Below are 24216 nucleotides of genomic sequence, written 5' to 3'. Positions count from 1 at the left end.
AAACTATTTTAATGAATTTAATTACAAAAAAATGACTGTTGAGGTTTGGTCTGTTGCTATGAATTGGAATGCTACGCTCTGTACCTGAAGGTCTAGTTGCCTATGAGTGCATGCTCACGCTTACCAGCAGTTGTTACACAAAACTTGTTCCTTAATTTAAAACTTCTCGTTAAATTAAAACAGTAGAGGTAGACATTGGAGGAGTTAGAAGTAAGGGGGGGGTTGTGAGTTACCTGGGTGGGGGTTGTAGAGAGAGACATACACATGCATGCATAGGGATGGAAGGAAAAAGAGAAGGAGGGGGAGAAGAGGAGGAGAAGGAAGAGCAGGAGGAAAAGGAGGAGGAGGAGAAGGAGGAGGAGGAGAAGGAGGAGGAGGAGAAGGAGGAGGAAGAGGAGCAGAAGGAGGAGGAGGAGCAGGAGGAGGGGGAGGAGGAGGAGAAGGCAGAGGAGGAGGAGCAGAAGGAAGGGGAGGAGCAGAAGGAGGAGAAGCAGAAGGAGGAGGAGGAGCAGGAGGAGGAGGAGGAGCAGAAGGAGGAGGAGAGAAACCGCCATGAGGGGAGATGGATGATGATCACATGCCCAGGAGAAACGGCAAGTATTTGGGGTACACTGGTAGGGAAGTAACCAGGCCAACAGTTAGAAAAATAGATTAGGGTTAATCCCCAATCATTTTTAAAGTCAAATAAAATAACCATAGCCCAAGTCTCACTCATTTGTAAGCTAGACAGAAATAAGTTTAAACTGGTTCAATAGTGAATGACCATTCTGTTTCACAATATGCGCTGAAACTCACATGGCCCTATTCTGACTCCTGAAGCTGGAGCTGGGCACTGAACCAGTCACTGAGGGATGGTGTGTCACTGGTTGTGACGATCCATGTGGCCATCCTCACCCAGACTTAAATATAGGTACTGGGAATTCGTCCCCTGTCCTCGCTTACATGTACTCTCTTAGAAAACATGGGGTTGAGTCCATTGGAACAAATAACCAACAACCTCGTGCTGGCCAACATTCTGTGGATTCTTTGTGTGGGAATCCTGAAAAGCATGGAGACCCTTGGGCTGCAGGATTTCGTGGCCAATGATGGATGAATTTTATCTTCTTTCAGGGAGTAACCTGGGGAAATTCGCTCAGCACATCTGAGTTTCAGGTGACTACCATGCCTACCACGTCTGAACCCCACAGACTCCACAAAGACAAATCTACCCGTGTCCTGATCTGGTTGTCTCTCCTGCTGGTAAATCTCATTGTCCCCATGGCCATGACAGGCCCAGTGTCAACCGTGAGTCCATCTGCAACTTCAAGTCATAGATGTCTTGTCTCCTCACTGGTACAGGCAGAGGCTCATTCTTCCTCCTCATTGTCTCCTCTACTGGTGTGGTTTGTCGAGGATTCATGATCTGGGCTGGAGCATCTACGTTACAGTTCCTCCGCAGGAACAAACTGCAAGCCTGGTCACTTCACAGCATTAGGCCATCTCTGCTGATGGCTCCAGAGACCAGAGTCACAAGATCTATCCAGACATCTGTAAGCACCTTTGTCTTATTTTTGTTCTCTCCTCTGCTATAAAGAAGACTTTTGTTTTCTTTATAACGACCCGGAGCCATGGCCTGTGAACATCAGCATGCTTCTGGCATCCTCACAGCTTCCCATCCCTTTTTGCCTAAGATGTCATACTCAACTCCGGTATGTGCCAGTCCCCCTGAAGAAGCTGTTTCTATGGTTACAACAGCAGCATTGTCGGTGTTCCCTAGTCTGCTCGTGACGCCTGATGAAGAACCCTCTCCATATCGCTCAGATTTCACACACTTGGCTGGACCAGTAGGATGACTACAGAGCCAGGTCTGTGGGGGGAAACCGTGCATCTGAAAACCACTACACAGACAGTGCTGTTGCCACAAAACACTGGCTGCTGCAGTAGGCAGCTTGGGGAGCCTGATTCAAAATCTTCATCCCACTAAACCCACAGGATCCTCTGAGCTTCAGATGAACAGTGCATGAGGCTGAACAGACTGGATACAATTCAACATGGCTAAGGCATTTTGGAACTCTCTTCCAGTAGCTTGTTTTCCTAAACTCCTTCCCCTCATCTCTCCCACAGCCTCTGCCACACTGTGGGCTATTTTGGCATTAATAACTCTTCTAATAAATGTCTCAATACAAACCACAATCCACCTCAATGTTCCTTTGAACTGAAAACTAGCTCCAGCTCCAGGGCGTCTGACACACTCTCCTGGCTTCTAAGCACGTGGCTTCTGCCCTTGTGCACACACAAAGGTGTGGGACGATGAATGAAAGGAAAAATTCTTCTAAAAATGAAATTTCCTAAAAGTCTGGGCTAGAGAATTTCCCCACACAGATCCTACCACCTTGGAGACCCCTTGTGATGGAGAACCACCTACAAGGTGACGTGAGCTACACTCTGCACAGTGGGCTGGGGGCACTCTGTTCCCATCCTGTTGGTCTCTGAAGGGGGCCCCCCGATTAGATTGCCAGATTTGACCAGTTTGCCCTGGGAAGTTATAGAAAATTCTTTGTATGTTTAATGAAATAAAACACACCCCACCCAGTCAGGGTTTTTAAATTGAATGTTTTACATCAAGAATAGAAGAGTCAGCCTCCTCCTTACTTTGTGAAGATTCATTTGCTCTGGGGACTCAGACACAACACTGGAATGCTAGGGAAAGGTCTTCCCTGGGCAGAATTGAAGCCTCTGGCCAAGAGCTAGCACTGTCTTCCAGGTGTTGGAAAGAGACACTTGTGTGAGGAGATCTTTAGAACCAGTCAAGCAATCGTCAGTGGGGATCTAGACAATATTTTAAACTAGAACAATGCAGATAATCTGCTCATGAATGTGTGACCCACTTAAAATGGATGAGATAAATGTTTACTTTTTTAAGTCTTTGTTTTTAATCTAGAAGTCTCCCGTTGCATAGCATGGTCACCATTATATGGTGGCAACAGGAGTACAAGGATAAAAGCAAGAGAAATGGGTTCATTGACCTTCAGTTTACACAACTCTGTGACCGCCTCTGTCTCATTACACCTTTCATCAAGGAGAAAAAATAAAGGAAGGCTAGGGAAAATGGAAGAAAGGGGTGGGATGTGGAAAAAGAGGAGGTGGTCAAGCTTCCCAACCCCCAAGGGAGGAAATGGGGCAGGTTATAAGGTTCTGTTGGTTTTTGATTTTCCTAGAACTAGAGAACTCGGCTATGAAGTTCCTTTGTAAGTTTAATAGGCAAATCATGGGAAAAATGAAAACAAATTAAATAGCAACAAGTAAGGTAGCTCTGCCAGATATTAAAGCAATATACACAGGGCAATGAGATGGCTCAGGGGAGAAAGGTGCTTGCAGCCAAGCCAGACAGCCTAAGTTCAATCCCCGGCACCACATGGAGGAGGAAAAAGTACAGCCCAGGAAGTTGTCCTCTGATTACCACACATGAGATGATGCACAGGGACACACACACACACACACACACACACACACAGAGAGAGAGAGAGAGAGAGAGACAGAGAGAGAGAGAGACAGAGACAGAGACAGACAGAGACAGAGACAAAAACAGAAGTACAGAGACAGAGAGATACAGGGACACAAAGAAAGAAACAGATACCTGCTTCTCCACCAGCTTTGGTGCTGCACACCCATCTGTAATCTCAGCGTTTAGGATGAGGGAGAGACACTGGAATTTGAGGCCAGCCTAGGATAAGTAGACTCTGTCTCTAACCCTTCAAATAATAATTACAACAATAGTAATATAAATTTAAAGTAAAAAAATAAAGGGAACCAGGAAGAAACATATTAAAAGTGTATGGTAAGATACATGAGAGTTCACATACAAAGGTATGTAAATATTCTCTGTAAGAACATAGTTATATTCAAGGAAGGAAGCACAGATTTAGCTGGGTATGGAAGTGCCTGCAGTCCCAGCATCCCAGAGCTGGGAAGATTGAGGCAAGAGTCTCAGGAGTTCAAGGTCAGCCTGAGCTACAGGGTGAGATCTGTCTTAAAAAGTAAGCAACCAGGGCTGGAGAGATGGCTCAGCAGTTAAGAGCACTGACTGCTCATTTGAAGGTCCTGAGTTCAATTCCCAGCAACCACATAGTGGCTCACAGCCATCTGTAATGAGATCTGATACCCTCTTCTGGGGTGTTTGAAGATGGCTACAGTGTACTCAAATACATTAAATAAATAAAATCTTTTAAAAAAGCAAACAAGCAAACTAGATAGATAGATAGATAGATAGATAGATAGATAGATAGAGACAAGTGGGGCTGAAGAGATGGCTCAGCATTTAAGAGTGGGCACTGCTCTTACAGAGGATCCCGGTTTGATTCCTTGCACTCGTGTAGAATGGTTCACAATTGCCTGTCACTCCACCCCCTGAGGGACAGTGTCCTGTTCTGGGATCTGTAAGCACTTTCTCTCATGTGCAGAGACTGCACTCACATATAATCTAATCTGAATGTCCCTCTTCGGCTGTCTCCTGGCGGGTTGGTTTGTCATTTACCCTCAGATGTTTCATCTGTACAGTGCTCTCTGGATGTCCTGGCTGCATGCGTCAGATCAGGAGCCCTCAGGGACTTCATTTTCTGGAAATACAAGCATAACCTCGTCTTGAAGTGAGAGGATCATTGGGATATTTCTATTTATTTAGCATGTATTATATGTTATGTATCCTTTAGGAGGAATACTTTGGGGCAGCAGAAAAAATGCTGCTTTAAAGTGAAATTTCTTTTAAATATTTAAAGTTAGTGTAGCTTTGGGTGGGTGTATATAATACCATCTTTTTTCTTTTTTTGAGTCAGGGTTTCTCTGTGTAGCCCTGGCTGTCCTGGAACTCACTCTGTAGACCAGGCTGGCCTCGAACTCAGAAATCCGCCTGCCTCTGCCTCCCAAGTGCTGGGATTACAGGCGTGCGCCACCACGCCCGGCCCTAATACCGTCTTTTAAGTTTTAAAAACTGCCAACTAGGGGCTGGATAGATGGCTCAGAGATTAAAAGCACTGGCTCCTCTCTTCTAGAGGTCCAGGAGTCCTGAGATCCATTTCCAACAACTACCTGGTAGCTCATAACCATCCATAAAGAGATCTGGTGCCCTCTTTAGGCATACAGACAGATCACTGTATATGCAACCAATCGATTGATGGATCAAACAATCAAACAATCTTTTCTAAAATATTGCCAACTAAATACTTCATGGTGTTCCATGATAGATTGGACCTGTGACTAGTAATGGCTTTAGATGACGTAATGAATGTTAAATTTAAAAAATCAATTTTCTAGACAGATACCAAGTACCAAAGTTAAAACAGGATCAGATAAGCTATCTAAACAGTCTTATAACCCCTAAAGAAATAGAAGTAGTCATTAAAAGTCTCCCATGTAGAAGAATGCAAATCAATCCATTCTTATCTCCTTGTTCAAAGCTCAAGTCCAAGTGGATCCACATAAAACCAGACACTTTAAAACTAACAGAAGAGAAAGTGGGGAAGAACCTTGAACACATGGACACAGGAAATTTTCCTGAACAGAACTTCAATGGCTTATGCTCTAAGATCAATAATCGACAAATGGGACCTCATAAAATTGCAAAGCTTCTGTAAGGCAAAAGACACTGTCAACAGGACAAAATGACAACCAACAGATTTGGGAAAGTTCTTTACCAATCCTACATCCAATAGAAGGCTAATATCCAATATATACAAAGAACTCAAGAATTTAGACTCCAAAGAATCTAATAATCCTATTAAAAATGGGGTACAGAGCTAAACAAAGAATTCTCAACTGAGGAATACCAAAATGGCCCCAAAGCACCTAAAGAAATGTTCAGCATCCTTAGTTAAGAGGGAAATGCAAATCAAAACAACCCTGAGATTCCATCTCACACCTGTCAGAATGGCTAAGATGAAAAACTCAGGGGACAGCAGATGCTGGCAAGGATGTGGAGAAAGAGGAACACTCCTCCATTGCTGGTGGATTGCAAGCCTGTAAAAACCATTCTGGAAATCAGTCTGGCAGTTCCTCAGAAAAGTGGACATAGTAGTACCTGAGGAACCAACACTCCTGGGCATATACCCAGAAGATGCTCCAACATATAATAAGTATACATGCTCCACTATGTTCATAGCAGCCTTATTTATTATAGCCAGAAGCTGGAAACAGCCAAGATGTACCTCAACAGAGAAATGGATACAGAAAATGTGGTACATTTACACAATGGAGGACTACTCACCTCAGGGATTTGCAGAAAACTATTTAGCCCACCTTGAGCAAAGGTTAGATTTCTAGTTTGTAGTTGTTTTGGTTTGGTTTTAACTCATTATAATAATAATAGATGTCTCCTGAGAGGCTCTGCTAGAGCCTGACAAACACAGAGGTGGATGCTCACAGCCAACCATTGGACTGAGCACGGGGTTCCCAATGGAAGAGTTTGAGAAAGGACTGAAGGACCTGAAGGGGTTTGCAACCCCATAGGAAGAACAACAATATCAACCAGCCAGACCCCCCTAGAGTTCCCAGGAACTAAACCACCAACCAGAGTACACATGGAGGGATCCATGTCTCCAACACATATGTATCAGAGGAGGGCCTGTGAAGACTTGATGCCCCAGCGTAGGGGAATGCAAGGGTGGGAGGTGGGAGTGGGTGGGTGGGTGGGAGAACACCCATAGAAGCAGGGGAAGGGGGTTGGTGGGATAGGGGGCTTGGGGGAGAGGAGAACGGGGAAAGGGGATAACATTTGAAATGTAAATAAAGAAAACAGCCAATGGAGGGAGGAAGAAGATACTTGCTTAAGTTTCCTTCAATTTGATTAAAGCTACACCATACCCCGCTAACTGTATACCACGTACCCCTTGACTTCGGTGCAAAAGGGGGTTTCACTGGATCAAAGATTGTAAGTCCAAATTTACAATGGTCAGCCTTTAAACTCCCCTTCCGGCCACCCCCAGCCCCATTAAATAGGCGGGAGACCTTCAGTTAAGGCACACTGAACCACTCCACTTGTTCCCAGACTCCGGCCCAAAACGACTGTCATTATAGGTGAGATGACCTTTCAATTCCTCATTGACACCAGCGCTGACCAAACAGTCATTAGAAAAGATGAAGTCCCTCATTCTTAGCAACTCTCCCTAGACCAGTCATTGTTAGGTATGGGTGGACAGTCTACTTCCTGGGAAACTACCACCTGGCTTCCTTGGGTAGATCATGATGGCAGCCATGGTGAAGTGCACCCTCTGGTGGTCCATGGCCTTATAGCTATCCTTCTAGGACAAGACATCTTGGGGAGGCTGAGGTTTTCATCAAGACAGATAAGAAATTCTACTATGATTTATTAGATACTGAAGAGTATGAACAGTCATTTGAAAAAGGGGAAAATGTGTTCCCAAATTATAGAGATGATCCTCATTTTGAAAAAATGTGCCGTTCCTCCCTGCCTCACCCCCAATTCTAAGGGCCACCGCTCAGCCCCTGGTACCAAAAATTCATTGGAAACTGGGAGACCCCATATGGGTTGAGTAATGGCCTATTTCCAGCCACCAAAGCTACAACAGCTACATCTTCTGGTGCAACCACAACTTGACCTGGGACACCTCAGGCCCTCCACCTGTCCCTGTAATTCCCCTGACTTCATTATTAAAAAGGCCAATGGTTCCTTGAGATTGTTACATGATCTGAGGAAGATTAATGAGAGGATGGTCTTGTTTGGAATCCCCCAGAGGGGACTTCCCTGGATTCCAGTGATCCCCAGTACTCATTACTTGACCATTAAAGATACCAAAGTTTGCTTCTTTTCCATTCCATTCCATCCTGAAGATTGTGAGAGGGTTGCCTTCTCTATTACCTTTGGTGGGCCTGACTCTAGATTTGAGTGGACAGGCCTGCCCCAAGGGATGGCCAACAGTCCCACCATTTGCCAATATTATATGCTTCATATAATTTTGCCTTTATTAAGTGACCCAAATATTTTTTCTATATTTATATGGAAATTTCTATATTTATATGGAATATTTCTGATATTACTCTGGGATGTCTTAGCCTCTCTAGCCTTCAAAAACTTACCAATGAGTGCCTTTCCCTTCTTTGAGATCATAATTTCCAGATTGCCCCTAAAAAGGTTCAGAGGGTTTCCCCATTTAAAATCTTGGGCTCCATGTTTCCCCTTGGGCTTGATGTTGTTTCCCCTGTTAAGCCTCAATTAAAGATCCAGGACTCTTATACTCTACCTCAGCTCCAAAAATTGCTGGGGGAGATCAATTGGATGAGGTCCTGGATATCCATCACCGCCGAAAGCCTTACCCCATTGTTTGACCTTCTTAGCGGAGGACACCTTTCCACCCCAATAGTTTTGACACCTGATAATAATATACAGCAATTAAATAATGTTCAACAGGCCATTGATCTTGCCTCCCTCAAGTGATATGATCCCCACTTGCCCCTTACCCTTTATATTTTTCCTGGAGAAACCCTGTGTACTGCATTACTTGGCCAAGAGGGGGAACCTATACATTGGATCTGCCTCTCAGCTGGAGCGACCCCTAGAATTTATTCTATGGCCAACCAGTTGGCCACCTGTATTGTTAGAGGGAGAGACCTTTCTGTCAGGCTCTTTTGAATAGAGCCATGTTCCATCATTATACCCTTCAAGACTACAGATTTTCTCTGGCTTCAAAGAAATAATAGTTGGATTGTACTTGCCCTAGAAGGCTTCCCTGGTGAAATTGATTGCCACTTTAGACCACATAAATGGTTGAGTCATTGACTCATTGACCCACCTCAACTGGAGGGGCCTTAGACATAAGTTCCCACACATTCTGATTAAAGACCTCAAAAAGATAGTGTGTATCTGTAAATCTTGCCAGCCCTTCCCAAAGGTTCCTTCCCTCCAAAAGATGGGAAATAATCACCAGGGACCCCGCCCTAATTATCTTTGGCAAATTGATGTTACACACTATTCCCCATTTGGAAAATTTTAAATATATTTTCTTGACATTTTCTCACACATGCTGGGCGTCAGCCCATAGTGGAGAAAAAAAAATCAAAGCACGCCATTAGCCATATGTTCCAGTGTTTTCTCAGACTTCCAGATCAAATTAAAACTGATTATGGCCCTGTTTTACAAGCAAACCTTTTTCAGAGTTTCTCCATGTGCGGAAGATCTCCCACACTATGGGCATCCCTTACAACCCAAGAGGATAAGCAATTGTCGGAAGACAAAAATCAAGTCTTAAAGTCTCAATTACAAAAACAAAAGGGGGAATACTTACCCCCACATGATCAATTAAAGAAGGCATTATTTATTTTAAATATTTTAAAGTTTTCAAAAGAAAGTCCCCATTTATCTCCCTTTAAAAGCATTGGACCTCATCCATTTCCTATAGCTCGATATGGGTCAGGTAGAGAGACCCACTCTTTTTTTTGATGCAAAAAGCAAGAGGAATTTATTGTTCCAACATGCTGGGGCTGTCCTTCACATGGAGAGAGAACAACCACGCACAACCCATCCAGTGGGTCTTTATACAGTCCTCGGGCCACTGCCATTAGGCACAATGTAATTGGCAGAAGTATAACTTTAAACTGATTGGTCTCTAGGGAATGAGGTAAGTGGCCAACAGTCCTTCCTGCAGAATGTGTTCCCACCCGCAGGTTGGTTCCTCCAACCGCCATGGTCTGAGGAATGTTAGCCTCTCCCTTCCAGAGGGGCAAGTGTTCCATAATCTTTCCAAAGTTCCTGAGCTGACCCCCTTCACCCCCTTTTCTTTGTGCATGCTTCAATCCTGAAGCAATTGCCGGTATTCTCTCTTGAGAGATGGAAGAGGGTTTGACTGTGTGTTCCCCCCAAATGAAAAAAGACCAATCTGGATACCGGCCAGAGACATAAAATACTTGCCCCCAACAGGGGGGTGATGATGATAATCGCTCCAGGAAAGTTCCCAGCCCTGAGATCCCTCCCTCTGCTTCCCCCACAGATTTATCAAGAAATAAAGAATGAAGACTCCCCTGTTGTTGATGATGATGATGATCCTCCAAAAGACTGATAGGGGATTCGACGATCTGAGAAAGCCCTGGAGTGTCCTTAACAAATGGGTAAACCCTGTGATTGCCAAGGGGGAATATTTGCGACCTATGGCCTTGTCTCACAAGCCATGAGCACTCAAAGCATTGATTGTAGCACTACAGTTGCTCATTCCGTTGCAGAACTAACAGTACTAAAAAGCCTACAATCATTCCCACAGTAAATGGCAGGCCTGGGCTCTGCCCCTGTACCACATTTTATCAGACTGTTAATGCCATCTATTATACTATGGCCCAACAATACGTACGAGAATCCAACAACCAGACATACTGGACAGCCACTCGAAATGCTATGATTGGTACAATTCCCTCTTCCAAAGGGAGCCTGGCCTCTTCCCCCTGTTCAGGAGGTGCAGGGGAGACTGTTGGAACTTTGTTGCCCCCATCGGTTACTCCAATGAGGGAGGAGTTCAAAACAAGGCAGAACTACAAACTGAAAAACAAATTGAACAAATTAAACTCATTTTGGCTGAATATCCTGAATTTAATTACCATCCCAGGCCCTCCCTAGAGAGCAAGGAGATTTGACTCTTTATCCCCAAACTGAAGGGGTATTTAGGACTACCTTTGCCTTTCTCAGTCTTCTCCCTCCCTTGCTCAATATTGTTAGCTTTGCTTGTGAGTGGGCCTCTATTGAATCCACCCTCCCCCCCCATTTTCCAAATGCATGCTGGTCCCTCCCATGCCAATCCAGCCACTACCGCTCCTCATCCTGGGAACCTGACTCTGGACATCCCCACAACCTAACTTCTCCTGAGTGGATGTGGGGAAAGTCCACCCTTTCCTATGTGGATCCAATATCACACTAGATTCGGGCAGTGGGAGGTGCCCCCCTTCGGGGATGGTGTTTATTTGCGGAGGCGGATGGGCCCACAGCTTCCTGACAAAAAAAATGGGCAGGACGCTGCATGCTAGCCATTCTCTCACCAGATGTAGATATTGTCCCTGGAGATGAGCCCCTCCTGATCCCCTCATTTGATTTCACTGACAGTCAATCCAAGAGAGCCATCCAAATGATACCCCTGCTAGCTGGGCTGGGCGTTACTATAGGAGTAGCCACTGGGACCACTGGTATTGGAATGGAGTCCCATCTTTATAGAAAACTCTCCCTCCAGCTGGTTAATGATATACAACTGGTCTCTAGCACAATTTTCAACCTCCAGAAAATACCTAGACTCCCTGGCCGAGGTGGTCCTACAAAACCAGAGAGGGCTAGATGTACTTACGGCAGAGAAAGACGGCCTTTGCTTGTTTTTTTACAGAAGTGCTGTTTCCATGCTAACCGATCTGGGATTGTTCAAGATAAAAAAGATCCAGGAAGACTTAGAGGACGAGGGAGTTTCAGGACAACCCACTGTGGACTGGCCTCCATGCTTTCCTGCCCTACCTACTTCCCCTCCTTGGTCCCTTCCTCCTCCCCCTCCTTCTCCCGGTGGGGCTGTGCTTAATAAGATCACACAATTCATCCAGCAGCATTTAGAGGCAATAAGTCTTGATCACATTGAGCTCCTTTATCAAAGGCTCCTGTCCCAAGAGCCAAGGTCAACACATGATTGACCTTCAGAGTATGAGCCACCCTTCTGGGCTCTCCACTTGCCCGATGATGGGTAAGATCTCAGATGTGCTGAGACAACCTAAGACAGGTCTTGGAGCCAAGATCTGAGCCAGTGTGAGACATAGTATCCAGAGACAGGTAAGATCCCCAGGCATGGAGACAACCTAAGACAGGAGCCATGCAACCTGCTCATTACAAAAATCAAAAGGGGGCCTTATCCTGGGCCTAAAGGAACGGCTTCAGTTTTTCCGTCCTGTCCTGGTAATTTCTGCTGCAGAGTGACTCAATGCAACCTACATGACCTGGTCAAACCCTTGCCTTCCCAGCAACTGCTGTCGTAGAATAACCTCATAAGCCCCACCAGATCACCCCATACCCCTTGTCATCTGCTCCCTAAAAGCGAGAGACTGATGCAATAAAGCAAGTTCCTGCTTCAACAAGACTCCCAGCTCAGTGTGTTTTTTCTAGAGTTGCTGACATCCACCATCCTGCTCAGTCCTGGAGACAGGTCAGGGCTTCTCTCCTCACAGCTACCTGCCAGCAAAGATCTGGCAAGAGTCCAGTTGTTTGGATAGGTGTGTCATAGGGCATTTCCATGGCATCAAAGCTTGAGGTAAAAATACCTTTTTGTATTGTGATCAGATGAAAAGATTTTGAGGTATCTGGAAGTGCTAGAGATGGAGCTGAAGTCAGCTGTTTCTAAAGCCTCAAATGCCTTTGGTTTAGTCTCTATCCAGATGGGGCAACCAGTCTGTAATTTGTTCTGGTATATAAAACTGGCGCCATTTTCACAAACTCTGATATCCTGAGTCAGAAATACACAGATGAACCTGGGAACTCTCAAACATGTCTCTTGGTCTTTGATATGATATGAAAGGCGGCAGTAATCTTACTCAAAGATGGGTTCCTTTTGCTTGCCTTTATCAGGTGACCTCTGATGTACAAAGCAGGGCTTTCTGAGCCAACGTTGTGTAGCCCAAGTTCTTTAATTCTTGCAGGGGTCTTTAAACTATCTATGATAGTTTTAAAGGCTAGGAAGATGTTGTCTACATATTTTGAGAGTTTGTTCCCTTAAGCTTCTGACGAAAGGGCAAGAGGTCAGCACTTAAGAGTCTCATCAAAGAAGGCTGGATATTTTTTAAATCTTTAGGGCATCCTGGTCCAGATAAGTTGTCCTCTGTAACCTCCCTCTGTCCATTCCAAAGCAGAGATGGGTTGACTCACCTCTAACAAGGGGAGGCTGAAGAATGCATCTTTCAAGTCCAAGACTGTACATGTATTTCTCTGGAAGAATAAGACTCATGCAAGTGTTTGGGTTCGGGAGCCTAGGGTGACTAGTCTTGACCTTCTTTATTATTTTTCTCAGATTTTGGACAAGTCTATGATCAGAGATCCAGGTTTCATCACAGATAAGAGAAGGGTGTTTCAAGTCTGTCTCAGTAAGCCAGGCAATAGGGACTGCAATTTCCCTTTTGGTTTCCAGGGTCACAGCATTGTTCAGGCTGGTCGAGAGTAGCTGAGCTGTTTAGTAGAACTTGGTGTCTGGCCAATCCTGGGGGGACTGATTTCTGTCCTCACCCCCAGGTATGTTTGTTGGCAATCTGAAAGATGTTTTTTGATTGAGAAACCAATTTTCAGCTAAGAGATATTCTTCTGAACGAGGGCAAGACACCAATATTTTGCTGGGTATCTGTAGCCTAACTCATCAATAGAGGTGACAGTGGCTTTGAAGTTTATCCAAAAGTCTTTGTCAAATCAGTGCTTTGTTTCTGTTCTTGTTACCTTTTGAGCTACTTTCAGGAACTGGGACCTATTTATACCTTTAAATTCGTCTAAGTTTTAAAACTTCCTTTTCTAATAATGCTGACTGGGTAAAAAAATTCAATATTTTTAGCAACTGCCTTTAATTCTTCTAAAGAACTCTTAGAGAAAATTGTCTCCTTGGTCAGGGTTGGACAAAAGGGGAAATCCATTTTACGCTGATGCATTAACCATCAGGGTCCCCCACAACACTACCCACACCTGCCACAGCATGGGATCAGTTTCTCTTCACACAATGGTGGGTTTTGAGTTTGCCAACTACATAGGCCACAGGATGAAAAGATATAAACCAAGAAAGAAGGGGAGTTTAATATTGAGTACAGCACTAGTTACACCACACAACTTGAATTATGGTATTCAAGTTATACCATGCATTGTTATGCTATTCATTTAAAGTTTACATCAATCTTTATTTGTATTTAACTAAGATTAAACTATACATATCTATGCTTGGAAGTAATAATTTCTCCACATTTTTTATGTTACTTATCCATAACAAACTAGACCTTTTAATAGAGCTCTGGCACCTACCACCTTATCCAAATGAAACTTAATTTCATCAGTAATGTGATAGCTGACATATAAATGTTTCTGAACATATTACAAGACATACAATCTACAGTGTGTTCTTACTCAAAATGTTTCATCTGAAACTAATTTCCTTTGGATAGAAGATACAATATCTAAGGACTGTGAATGCAGCTTGATTGAGCACATCCCTACTGTGCTTAAAAAGCTCTAGATTAAATCAACACTGAAAATTTAATAAAAGACAGAGCAAGGCCAAATCTCTATGTATACTGGAGTCTCCTCAGGATCTATACATTTCAAATCAGTAAAGTTTGGAGGAAAATTATAAATTTCTACATGCCATAAAATTCTTGATATTCTCCTTAATACTTATGAATCTATGGTAAAGATGGCATTCCATCTTGGCTCATGTAATAACAGATAAAATGTCATGTCTATAACTTTCTTTAAATGGGGGGTCTCTATACTGCCTTAGCTGGATTTAAAGTCAGTATATAGCTAAGCTTGCCTATAATTCTTTTTTTTTTTAATTAGGATTTATTTATATATGTGAGTAGATGTCTTCACACACCCATTACAGATGATTGTGAGCCACCATGTGGTTACTGAGAATTGAACTCAAGACCTCTGGAAGAGCAGTCACTGCTCTCTCTCTTTTTTTTTTAAAGATTTGTTTATTTATTATATGTAAGTACATTGTAGTTGTCTTCAGACACTCCAGAACAGGGAGTCAGATCTCATTACAGATGGTTGTGAGCCACCATGTGGGTGCAGGGATTTGAACTCAGGACTTTGGGAGAGCAGTCAGTGCTCTTAATCCCTGAGCCATCTCTCCAGCCCCCAGTCACTGCTCTTAACTGCTGAGCCATCTCTCCAGCTCCCAGTCACTGCTCTTAACTGCTGAGCCATCTCTCCAGCTCCTTGCCTCCAACTCTTGATTCTCCGAATTCAGCTTTATAATAACTAGGATTCAGATATGCTTTGCCGTATTCAGTTCTAAACATTAATGGTACATCCCAACAACTACATACACAGAAAATCCAGGATCAACCTTGTAAATTGTTGACAATTTTCAATCTAGGTGAGGATACACGTGTGTTGACTATTCCAAGCTTTCAACATGGATCAAATTTTTCACATATGTAATTTTATAAGTAGTTTCAATCTGGCTATTTTGTAAAGGTGTTACAGGTTACCCACCAGAGATGCCAACTCAGACACAGTTTAGAGCCAAATGAAAGTCTTTATTCCAGTCAGCTCTGAGTACATTTAGGTATTTTGGGACCCAAGTATAATCCCAAGCATTTAGAACAAAACCATACTCTATTATCTTACTCAGCAGCTGCAGGGGAAGCTTTTGTCCAAGCAAGCAGTTTAACAGATGCCAAGATAAGCAGACAGCTGGAGTGGGAGGTTTAAACAGAAGCCACAATAAATTTATCAGAGGCATTTTGACCTCCAGTAGAATTGGATATTCTACAAGATTCTCCATCAAGGGAATCAAATTCTAGTTAAAGCTAAAATGTTCTCAGCAAGAGTAAGAGATGGAGGATCCAAGAACTTTCTTGTCCTATCACAAATGTATAGTTTATCTTCATGTGTGGAGAGGGCATAAATAATAGGATTTTAACTTTTTATGGTTTTTACCCCTTTAGAAAGTACTTATTCATCAGTGACTGTGTTTTAAAACGTTACCACACAAATACTTAATAAATGGACTCACAATTCAAATACGTTCATGTTCCTAACTGTCCATTACATGTATCCAGAAAAGTTATTTAAATTTTAATAGTGGGTAAAAGCATGAGGCTTTCCTAAACTATCTAAAGTGCAATTAGGCTTTCATGACAATTACAATAATGCTCATGAAACCAGAACTGTGTAAAAGCTGTATTATAGAACATGGGCACTGACCAAATACTGTCAAGGATTTTATTATCTATTATAAATCCATTGCCATGACTTTGGTTGGTCCTGTGCTGGCCATAAACAAATTATGCAAAAAGTAAAAATCTACTCTAATATCTTAGGAACCATGTTGGGGGTGGGGGAAAGCATCTCAGACAAACCTGGTTGCAATAACTGCTTTCCCTTAGTTGACAGCCCTTAGTGACTAATGAGTGAATTAAGTTAATACAACAAAGAAGATGAGAGTAAATCAAGAACATGATTACTACCTTGTATTTCTGACAATAAAAGACATTCTCATCCGAGTATTTTCTCTGAACAACTGACTCCCCATATACTCATCCCAAAGGGTTTCTTGGTAGCAACAGTACATGAATATTTTGATATTGACCAAATCCCAGAACAGATTAAAGTCCCCACATTCTTTTAAGTCACAGTCTTCCCAAGATGAGTTCACTGGTGTTCAGTAACATTTTCATACACCGACTTGTCCTTCGTCCTTACATACAATGGCCTCCTGGAGATTATGGATTTCTTCATGCTGTATAAGCTCACCATTTACAATAAAGGCTTTTCCTGAGTCTTCATATTCACAGGGTTTCAGACCTATACAAACTCTCATGAGCTTTAACAGCTAATTCTATAAATGTTTCCACATTCCTTGTATTCATTACATTTGACACCAGCACGGCTTCTTTGATTTTGAAGAAGTTCTAAGCTCCAATTACAGCACTTTGCACATTCTACACAGTGATAGGGTTTATTATCAATATGACTTTGCCATTGCATGAAGGCTGAACTAAGTCTTAACATTTTGCCACCTTACTTATATTCATAGAATTTCTCATCAGTAGAAATTCTCTGATATACAGCTAGCTAGTTTAGAATTACTGTAGGCCTTTTCATTTTACTTACATAAGATGTCTTATTAATAATATACTTAGACTGTCAAAACAAGTTTCATATTCAACTAAAAGTCTTCCCACATTTTTAACGCTATTAGTTTTTCACCAGTGTGAATTCTTTGATGTACTTTAATATCTCTACCATGTGTGAAGTATTTCTCACATTCCTTACATTCATAAGGATTCTTGTCCAAATGAATCCTAAAATGTCCAAGGAAATTGGTAATGGTATTTAAAAGCTTCTCCATATTCATTACATTGAAAGGGATTCTCACCAGTATGGATTCCCTGATGAATGCTAAGGTCTGTTCCATGAACAAAGTCATTTCCACCTTCCATGCACTGAAAGAGTTTCACATCAGAATGAATTCTCTGATGTTTACTGAGTTGGGACTTATATCTGAAGGCTGACCCACACTGCTGACATTCAAATGGTTTCTCTCCATTATGGATGCTCTGATGCCGAGTGAGATACGCCAGAACCACAAAGGCCTTTCCACATTCCTGACACTTGAAAGGTTTTTCATCAGAGTGAATTTTCCGATGGTGGAACAGGCTTGAGCGATGGATAAAGGCTTTCCCACACTCATTACATTCATATGATTTCACACCAGCATGAATAACACTATGTTGAATGAGGGTGGATTCGCGCTTGAAGGACTTCCCACATACCTTGCATTCAAAAGGTCTCTTGCTTGTATGAACAATTTGATGGTTATTAAGCTCACTGGGAAGATGAAAAGTCTTTCCACAGTCTTTACACTCATAAGGTCTCTCACCACTGTGAGACTTCTGATGGCGAATGAGAAGTGTATTAAGTCTAAAGAACTTACCACATTCTTTACACTCAAAGGGTTTGTTTCCAGTGTGAATACTCTGGTGTTCTGTAAAATTTGACCTTTGACGAAAGCATTTCCCACATTCCTTGCACTGATAGGGTTTCTCATCAGTATGGATTGTGTAATGCTCATTAAGTTGGTACTTACGTCTAAAGGCTGACCCACAGAGCTTACACTTAAAGGGTTTTTCTTCAATGTGAATTTTCTGATGTTCAGAAAGGTACACCTGAAGCCGAAAAGCCTTCCCACATACATTACATCCAAAGGGTTTCTCGCCGGTATGAATAGTCTGGTGCATAACCAGGTGTGTGGCAGTTCTGAATTTCTTGCCACATTCCTTGCACTCAAATGACTTCTCCCCAGTGTGAATAGTCTGGTGCCGTGTGAGATGAGTGAGAACAATGAAGGCCTTCCCACAGTCCTTGCACTCAAAGGGTCTCTCACCAGAATGGATTTTCTGATGTTGCGTGAGGCTTTTGTGTCGTTTAAAGGCTTTCCCACACTCGTTACATTTGTGTGGCTTCACATCTGCATGAATAAGCCTATGTTCAACCAGGTTGGAGACTCGGTGGAAGGACTTCCCACAGTCCCTGCACTCAAACGGTTTTGTGCCTGTGTGAATGGTCTGATGGTACTTGAGCAGGTCAGGAAGATGAAAAGCCTTCCCACACTCATTACATTTGAAAGGTTTCTCACCACTGTGAGACTTCTGATGTCTTGTAAGCTGCTGGGGGAGTCTGAAGGCCTTCCCACATTCATGACATTCAAATGACTTCTCCCCAGTGTGAATGTTCTGGTGCCGTGTGAGCTGGGCCAGAACAATGAAGCCCTTTCCACAGTCCTTGCACTGAAAGGGTCTCTCATCAGAATGAATTTTCTGATGCTGCACGAGGTTTGAGCGCCGTTTAAAAGCTTTCCCACACTCATTACATTCGTATGGTTTCACATCTGCATGAATAATCCTATGTGCGACCAGGTTGGAGACTCGGTTGAAGGACTTCCCACATTCCCTGCACTCAAATGGTTTTTCACCTGTGTGAATGGTTTTATGGTACTTGAGCAGGTCAGGAAGATGAAAACCCTTTCCACATTCATTACATTTGAAAGGTTTCTCACCACTGTGAAACTTCTGATGTCTTGCAAGCTGTTGCGGGAGTCTGAAGGCCTTCCCACACTCCTTACATTCATAGGGCTTCTCTCCAGTGTGAATACTCTGATGCTGAGTAAGAGTTGACCTACAACCAAAGCACTTCCCACACTCTTTACATTCATATGGCTTTTCTATGTTGTGAGCAAGAGTCTGGCAGGTATGAGCAGGCATTTCTGCCTTGTTAGTAATCTGTGGGCCAGCATCTCCTTGACAATCCTGCAGTCCATAGAATGTACTATAGTTGGGGCCATTACTAGTACTAGAGTCCTTAGGGTCAAAAGTTCTACTTAATTGCTTTATGCTCTGTTTGAGAAATTTTCTATTATTAATAGGATTTTCTGGTGATAAATTTTCAGCATCATAATCCGTCTCCAAGTCTGAAAGCAAAGAAGAAAAAAAGAATACTTTATTTTCCTGAAACATAAAAGCTATTAAATGAATGACTAGATTCTAAAGTAACAGGAGCAAGGAGAGCAGCAATAAATAAAGTTTATGTAAAACAATACAGTTTACAGTAGAACAAGCTGGAAATGGGAAGACATATCTATAGTAAGAATTCTGGCCAGGCGCCTGTAATCCCAGCACTTGGGAGGCAGAGGCAGGCGGATTTCTGAGTTCGAGGCCAGCCTGGTCTACAGAGTGAGTTCCAGGACAGCCAGGGCTACACAGAGAAACCCTGTCTCAAAAAAAAAACAAAAAAAAAACAAAAAAAAAACAAAAAAACAAAAAAAAAGAATTCTGGTTTCTTTAAAAACATAGAAATGTTATGGGAATGTTTTGTTTTGCTTCTTTTTGTCTTTTTTTCTTTTTGTTTGTTGTTTTTCCTATGTAACAGCCCTGGTTGCCCTGGGCTCAGTTTTGTAGATCTGCCTGGCTCTGTTTCCCCTGTGCTGGATTAAAGGTGTATGCCACCCCCTCCAACATATGGTTTTAATCCTAGGTGTGGGATATGGGGCTATTTCAGATTGTCCACAGCAGATGACTATGATTTGCCTTGTACTCTAGCGGGGGCTTGGTTTTTCCAGTTGCAGATAGTTTGTGCAAGTGTGTGATTTTGGGGGGACTTTTGAGAGGGTATATAAATGCTAGAGTCTGGAGAGGGGTACAGCTGCTGCTGTTGATGAAGTTTGTCAAGTGGTCATGTACAAAGAGATGAGAAGAAAAATTGGACATCTTGATAGTCAAGATCAAATTTGTTCCATGAAATTCGACACTTCTAATCAGCACGGCATAGTCTAACAATATTGACACCCCCTTTCCACTCAAGCCTTCTTTCTGTCCTACCCAGTGTTGAGAGTTTGGGAGGGTGGAATAAATAAGGGCAGAGTACAGTGGTAGAAAAAGAAACCCATGAAGTAGCCAAAAGTCTGTCTATAAATTGTCTGCTTAATGAGGTTATAACTGTGCTGAAATAACCTAACATGCTTATTTTCATTCTACTTGAAATACACACTGTCAACAATCAGACATTTCCACCAGCCTGCCCTCAGGATCCTAGCAGCAGAAGCTTATACCATTACCCACAGCTATCAGGTGTGCCGGGAGCAGCCCATAGAAGGCCCCAGCAATCCCAGCTCTCTCTCCTATTCTGTCTTTCTCTCTCAATCCTCGCCTTGTTTTCTCTGTCTTTCTCTCTGCCTCCTTCTGCCCGCCCCCTCTCATGCTTCCACCAAGACAGTCTTTCAATTTCACCCTTGGAGCTGGTATTTGCCACTCTGTGGGTTCTTTTTTCTTCTGACCCCTTATCCTCAGGTTCCATCCCTTAACACTAAATAGGAGAGAAAGGAAGAGAGGGAAGATGGATGGATGGATGGATAGATGATAGATAGATGTATAGATAGATAGAGACAGAGAGATAGAGAGAGATAGAGAGAGACAGAGACAGAGAGAGATAATCCCTGAATCTAATTTCTTTCCCACCAATCCAAATTTTCAGCCAAGCCCATTCAAATGTTTTTCCCAACCTTACCTCCCTCAGATCCCCAACACTGAGCTTTAAAAACAGTCCCTTCTCCCAGTTTCCCCAAAACTAGCAGCTCCAAACTATAACAACTATTTAGCCTATCTGCTCAGCTCAGTTTCTCTTGACTCAACTGTCTCCTTACAATGTCTTCTGTCCCAACAGCCTTCTCCTCTCACTCTGCTGGCTTTTTATATCCTGTACTGAAGCTCCATCAGTTCTAATGGAAAAGAATTCATAAAAGGCCAGTTGATCTTTAAAGGGTCAAGAGCACAAGAAAAATCACACTACAGCCCCAACCACAAATGAACCTGGAACACTAGATCAGTTGTGTGGTATACTTTCTTAGCCACACACCTTCCAAAGGTATGCACAGCTTACCACTTTATCCTAACACATACTGTTCGGTAAGAGTTTTTAAGCCAAATCCTAAGAAAAAACTATACGGCAGTGAAATGGAAGTTTCTGGTTTGTTTGGAAAGTTGATTATGTCAAATGATGTTTTCCTGGGGCGCATGGGTGAAAGGATGTCTTCCTAAAGCAGACATGTGAAAGAATGTTTCCTGAATCAGACACAGGTGAAAGGATGTTCTGGTACTGCAGACATGTGAAAGGACACATGATAAAGTATAAATGACCCCACAGACAATGGGAGCAGAGCATTGGTTTGCTTTGCTCTGCCTCCCTATTCTTCGCTAACAACATGCTTGTATTGGTTTGCCTTACATAGCATTGTTGAGCTCAGCTTATGGTATGGCCAACAGTGAGAGAAACTTGCCGAAGAACTGCTTGTAGAGTTCTTGCAGCTTCTTGCCTCTTCAGCAGCCTTGGGCCAGTTGGTGAGCCTTGTAGTTTCTTCATGATTGAACGATCGATAGCTGCTGGTTAGTGAGTGGTGTCTGCCTGCCTAGAGGACTGGTCCATAGCTGTTGAGTCATATTTGGTGTTTCCTATGGGACTGAACTGCTGCCCAAGAAGATCAAGCTCCCCCAAAGAACTATTGCTAAACAGGTCCACTTCCCTCATATTCTAATAACTTTTGTCTTCTGCTACTTCTGGTGAGTAAAACAGGTTGATCACTAATTAAAGAAGGTTGCAAAAAATTCATGCCTATACCACACAAATACATAATAATAAATAATATCTGTTATGCTATAAGAGAACTGGCCTGGACTTGGAATTCTTAAAAGAAGAAAGAAGGTAAAAATCTGTAGTGGTGGCTGTGGTGGTAGTACACAATTTTAATCCCAGCAAAAAGAAGCCAGTGGTAGCAGTATCAGGAGTTCTCAGCTACATACTGAGACCCTGTGTGAGAAAGAAAAGCCAAGCTTAAAAAAAAAAAAAAAAATAGAAGAAACAAAACAGAAATCCTTAGAATTATTAAGTTTAAAGATATCCACCCAGGGAAACAGGTAGGATAACTGAAGATCTTTGCCTATGTCTCCTCCCCTCCAAATACAATTCCCCAGTCTCAGCCCAGCTCTGTAGCAGACCACCTGCTTACCCTCCCTTAATCACCTGTCATCATGTCCAGTCCATCACACAGATGTACACCTCCAAACGTCCTTCTCTATATTAACTGCTTTACCCCAGCCCTCCAACACCATCACGCCATCCCTAGAAACTCAAAGACCATCTGGTCAGTGAACTGCACGGCTTCACCTCTCCTTCCTTCCATTCCTAAAAGTCCAGTCCCCGGTCTCATGCTAGTTCTGTAGCAGACAATCTGCTGTGGCCTCACCTCACTTTGTCCCCATTCCCAGGGGAATAAGCAGATCCTAGAGGATCACCTGCTTTCCTCCTTCCTATGGATCCCTGCTTGGTTAGGACTTTACTGCTGTGAACAGCTACAATGACCAAGGCAACCCTTATTGGAGCTGCTTTACAGGTTCAGAGGTTCAGTCCATTATCATCAACGTGGAAGCATGGTAAAGTTCAGACAGGCATGGTGCAGGAGGAGCTGAGAGTTCTACATCTTCATCTGAAGGCCTCTAGGAGAAGACTGGCTCCCATGTGGTTAGCAGGAGGGTCTCACTGCCAACCCCCACAGTGACACACTTCCTCCAACAAGGTCACACCTCCTAATAGTGGCATTTCCTGGGCCAAGCAAATTTAAACCACCACCTTTCACTCCCTGTCCCCTATAGGCTTGTTCAAACACCCTATGTGCTCTATGGGGAGCATACCTAGACATAGCATAAGAGAAAATACATTTAGTCCAAATTCCAAAGTCCCCATAGTCTATAGCAGTCTCAACAGTGTTAAAGGTCCAAAGTTCAAAGTCTCTTCTGAGATTCATCCAATCACTTAACTGCAATCTCTAAAGCAAGGCAAGAAACAAGCTGGGAAAACTCCAAACTCTGCATCTCCAGATCTGATGTCAAAGCAGTCTTCAGATCTCCAAATCTTTTTTCATCTTTGTTGACTACAACAAACTTCTTTCTCCTGGGCTGGTTCCACTCCGTTAGAAGCTTTCCTCAGCAGATATCCCACAACCTCGGCATCTTAAACATCTTGGGGTCTCCAAGACAACTTCAACTTTGCAGCTCTTTGTTCCAATATCTGGGATCCCCACATGATCTTCTGGACTCATCCAAAGGGCTTGGGCCACATGTCCTCTGTAGCACTCTAGGTTCTGGTTGACACCACTCCACTGCTGCTGCTGTTCTTAGTGATCATGCCATGGTACTTGCATCTTCAATATACTGGGGTCTTCAACTGTAATGATGCTTCACCAACAGCCTCTCATATGTTCCCATCACAGTGTCAAGTCTCAACTCCTTTGCATGACCCCTTTAGTCCTGGGCAATCAACTGCAACTGAAGCGGCACCTCTCACCAATGGCCTTCCCTGGCCTCTCACAGTGCCAAGCCTTAGCTGCGCTCCATGACCCCTTCATACTTTCAAAACCCGATTCTTATACATTACCAAGTCTAGCTGCAGCATGAGGTACAACCTTGGTTATCTCTGGAACACAGCTTCTTTGTGCTCTCAGAAAACACTTCTAGCCATTATTAGTGCTACCCATCTTTTCTTAATCGCTGGTAGTTTCTTAGCTCTAGCTAACCAAGATAAATTGTCCAGTAGTCCCTTCTAATCAGGACTCTAGAGCCAGAGCCACAAAACCAAAGCTGCTGGTTCTGCTGCTTCCAGAGGTGGAACATGGCTCCCTTATTCTATTACTAGTTTTCTGGTTTTCAACTCTCTCACTGCCTAAGCTTGGCTGTCCTGGAACTTGCTCTGTAGATTGGCCTTGAACTCAAGTCATCTGCATGGCTGTTTCCTGGGATTAAAGTTGTATACCATCACACCTGGATTTAAGCTTCTCTTCACCTAGAACTTGCTCGTCCCAGGCTGTCCTTGAAAGCAGAGCTCTGCTTGGCTTTTTCTCCTGGGATTAGAAGTGTGTCTCACCATGCCTTGACCTAAATTTAGCTGGGTGGGATCTTGCCCCAAAGTCTCACTGC

At 43.1% G+C, this 24216-nt stretch overlaps 2 protein-coding genes across 3 annotated transcripts in view; both read right to left on the bottom strand.

Annotated features, from left to right (window-relative positions):
* LOC127672618 (zinc finger protein 60-like) overlaps window positions 1-24216 on the bottom strand; it is a 111456-nt gene that overhangs the window by 43598 nt on the left and 43642 nt on the right. The window lies entirely within an intron of this gene.
* The window catches only part of LOC127672616 (zinc finger protein 59-like), a 52575-nt gene continuing 43569 nt past the window's right edge, over window positions 15211-24216 (bottom strand). The window contains 2 exon segments of the mRNA XM_052167876.1: window positions 15211-17018; window positions 17020-19166. Of these exon segments, the coding sequence (XP_052023836.1) occupies window positions 16866-17018; window positions 17020-19166 (2300 nt within the window). The 3' untranslated portion in view covers window positions 15211-16865.

Source organism: Apodemus sylvaticus, chromosome 1 (genome assembly GCF_947179515.1).
Source record: "Apodemus sylvaticus chromosome 1, mApoSyl1.1, whole genome shotgun sequence".
NCBI lineage: Eukaryota > Metazoa > Chordata > Mammalia > Rodentia > Muridae > Apodemus > Apodemus sylvaticus.
The sequence above is the reverse complement of the archived record's forward strand: the minus strand, read 5'-3'. Positions and strand labels throughout refer to the sequence as shown.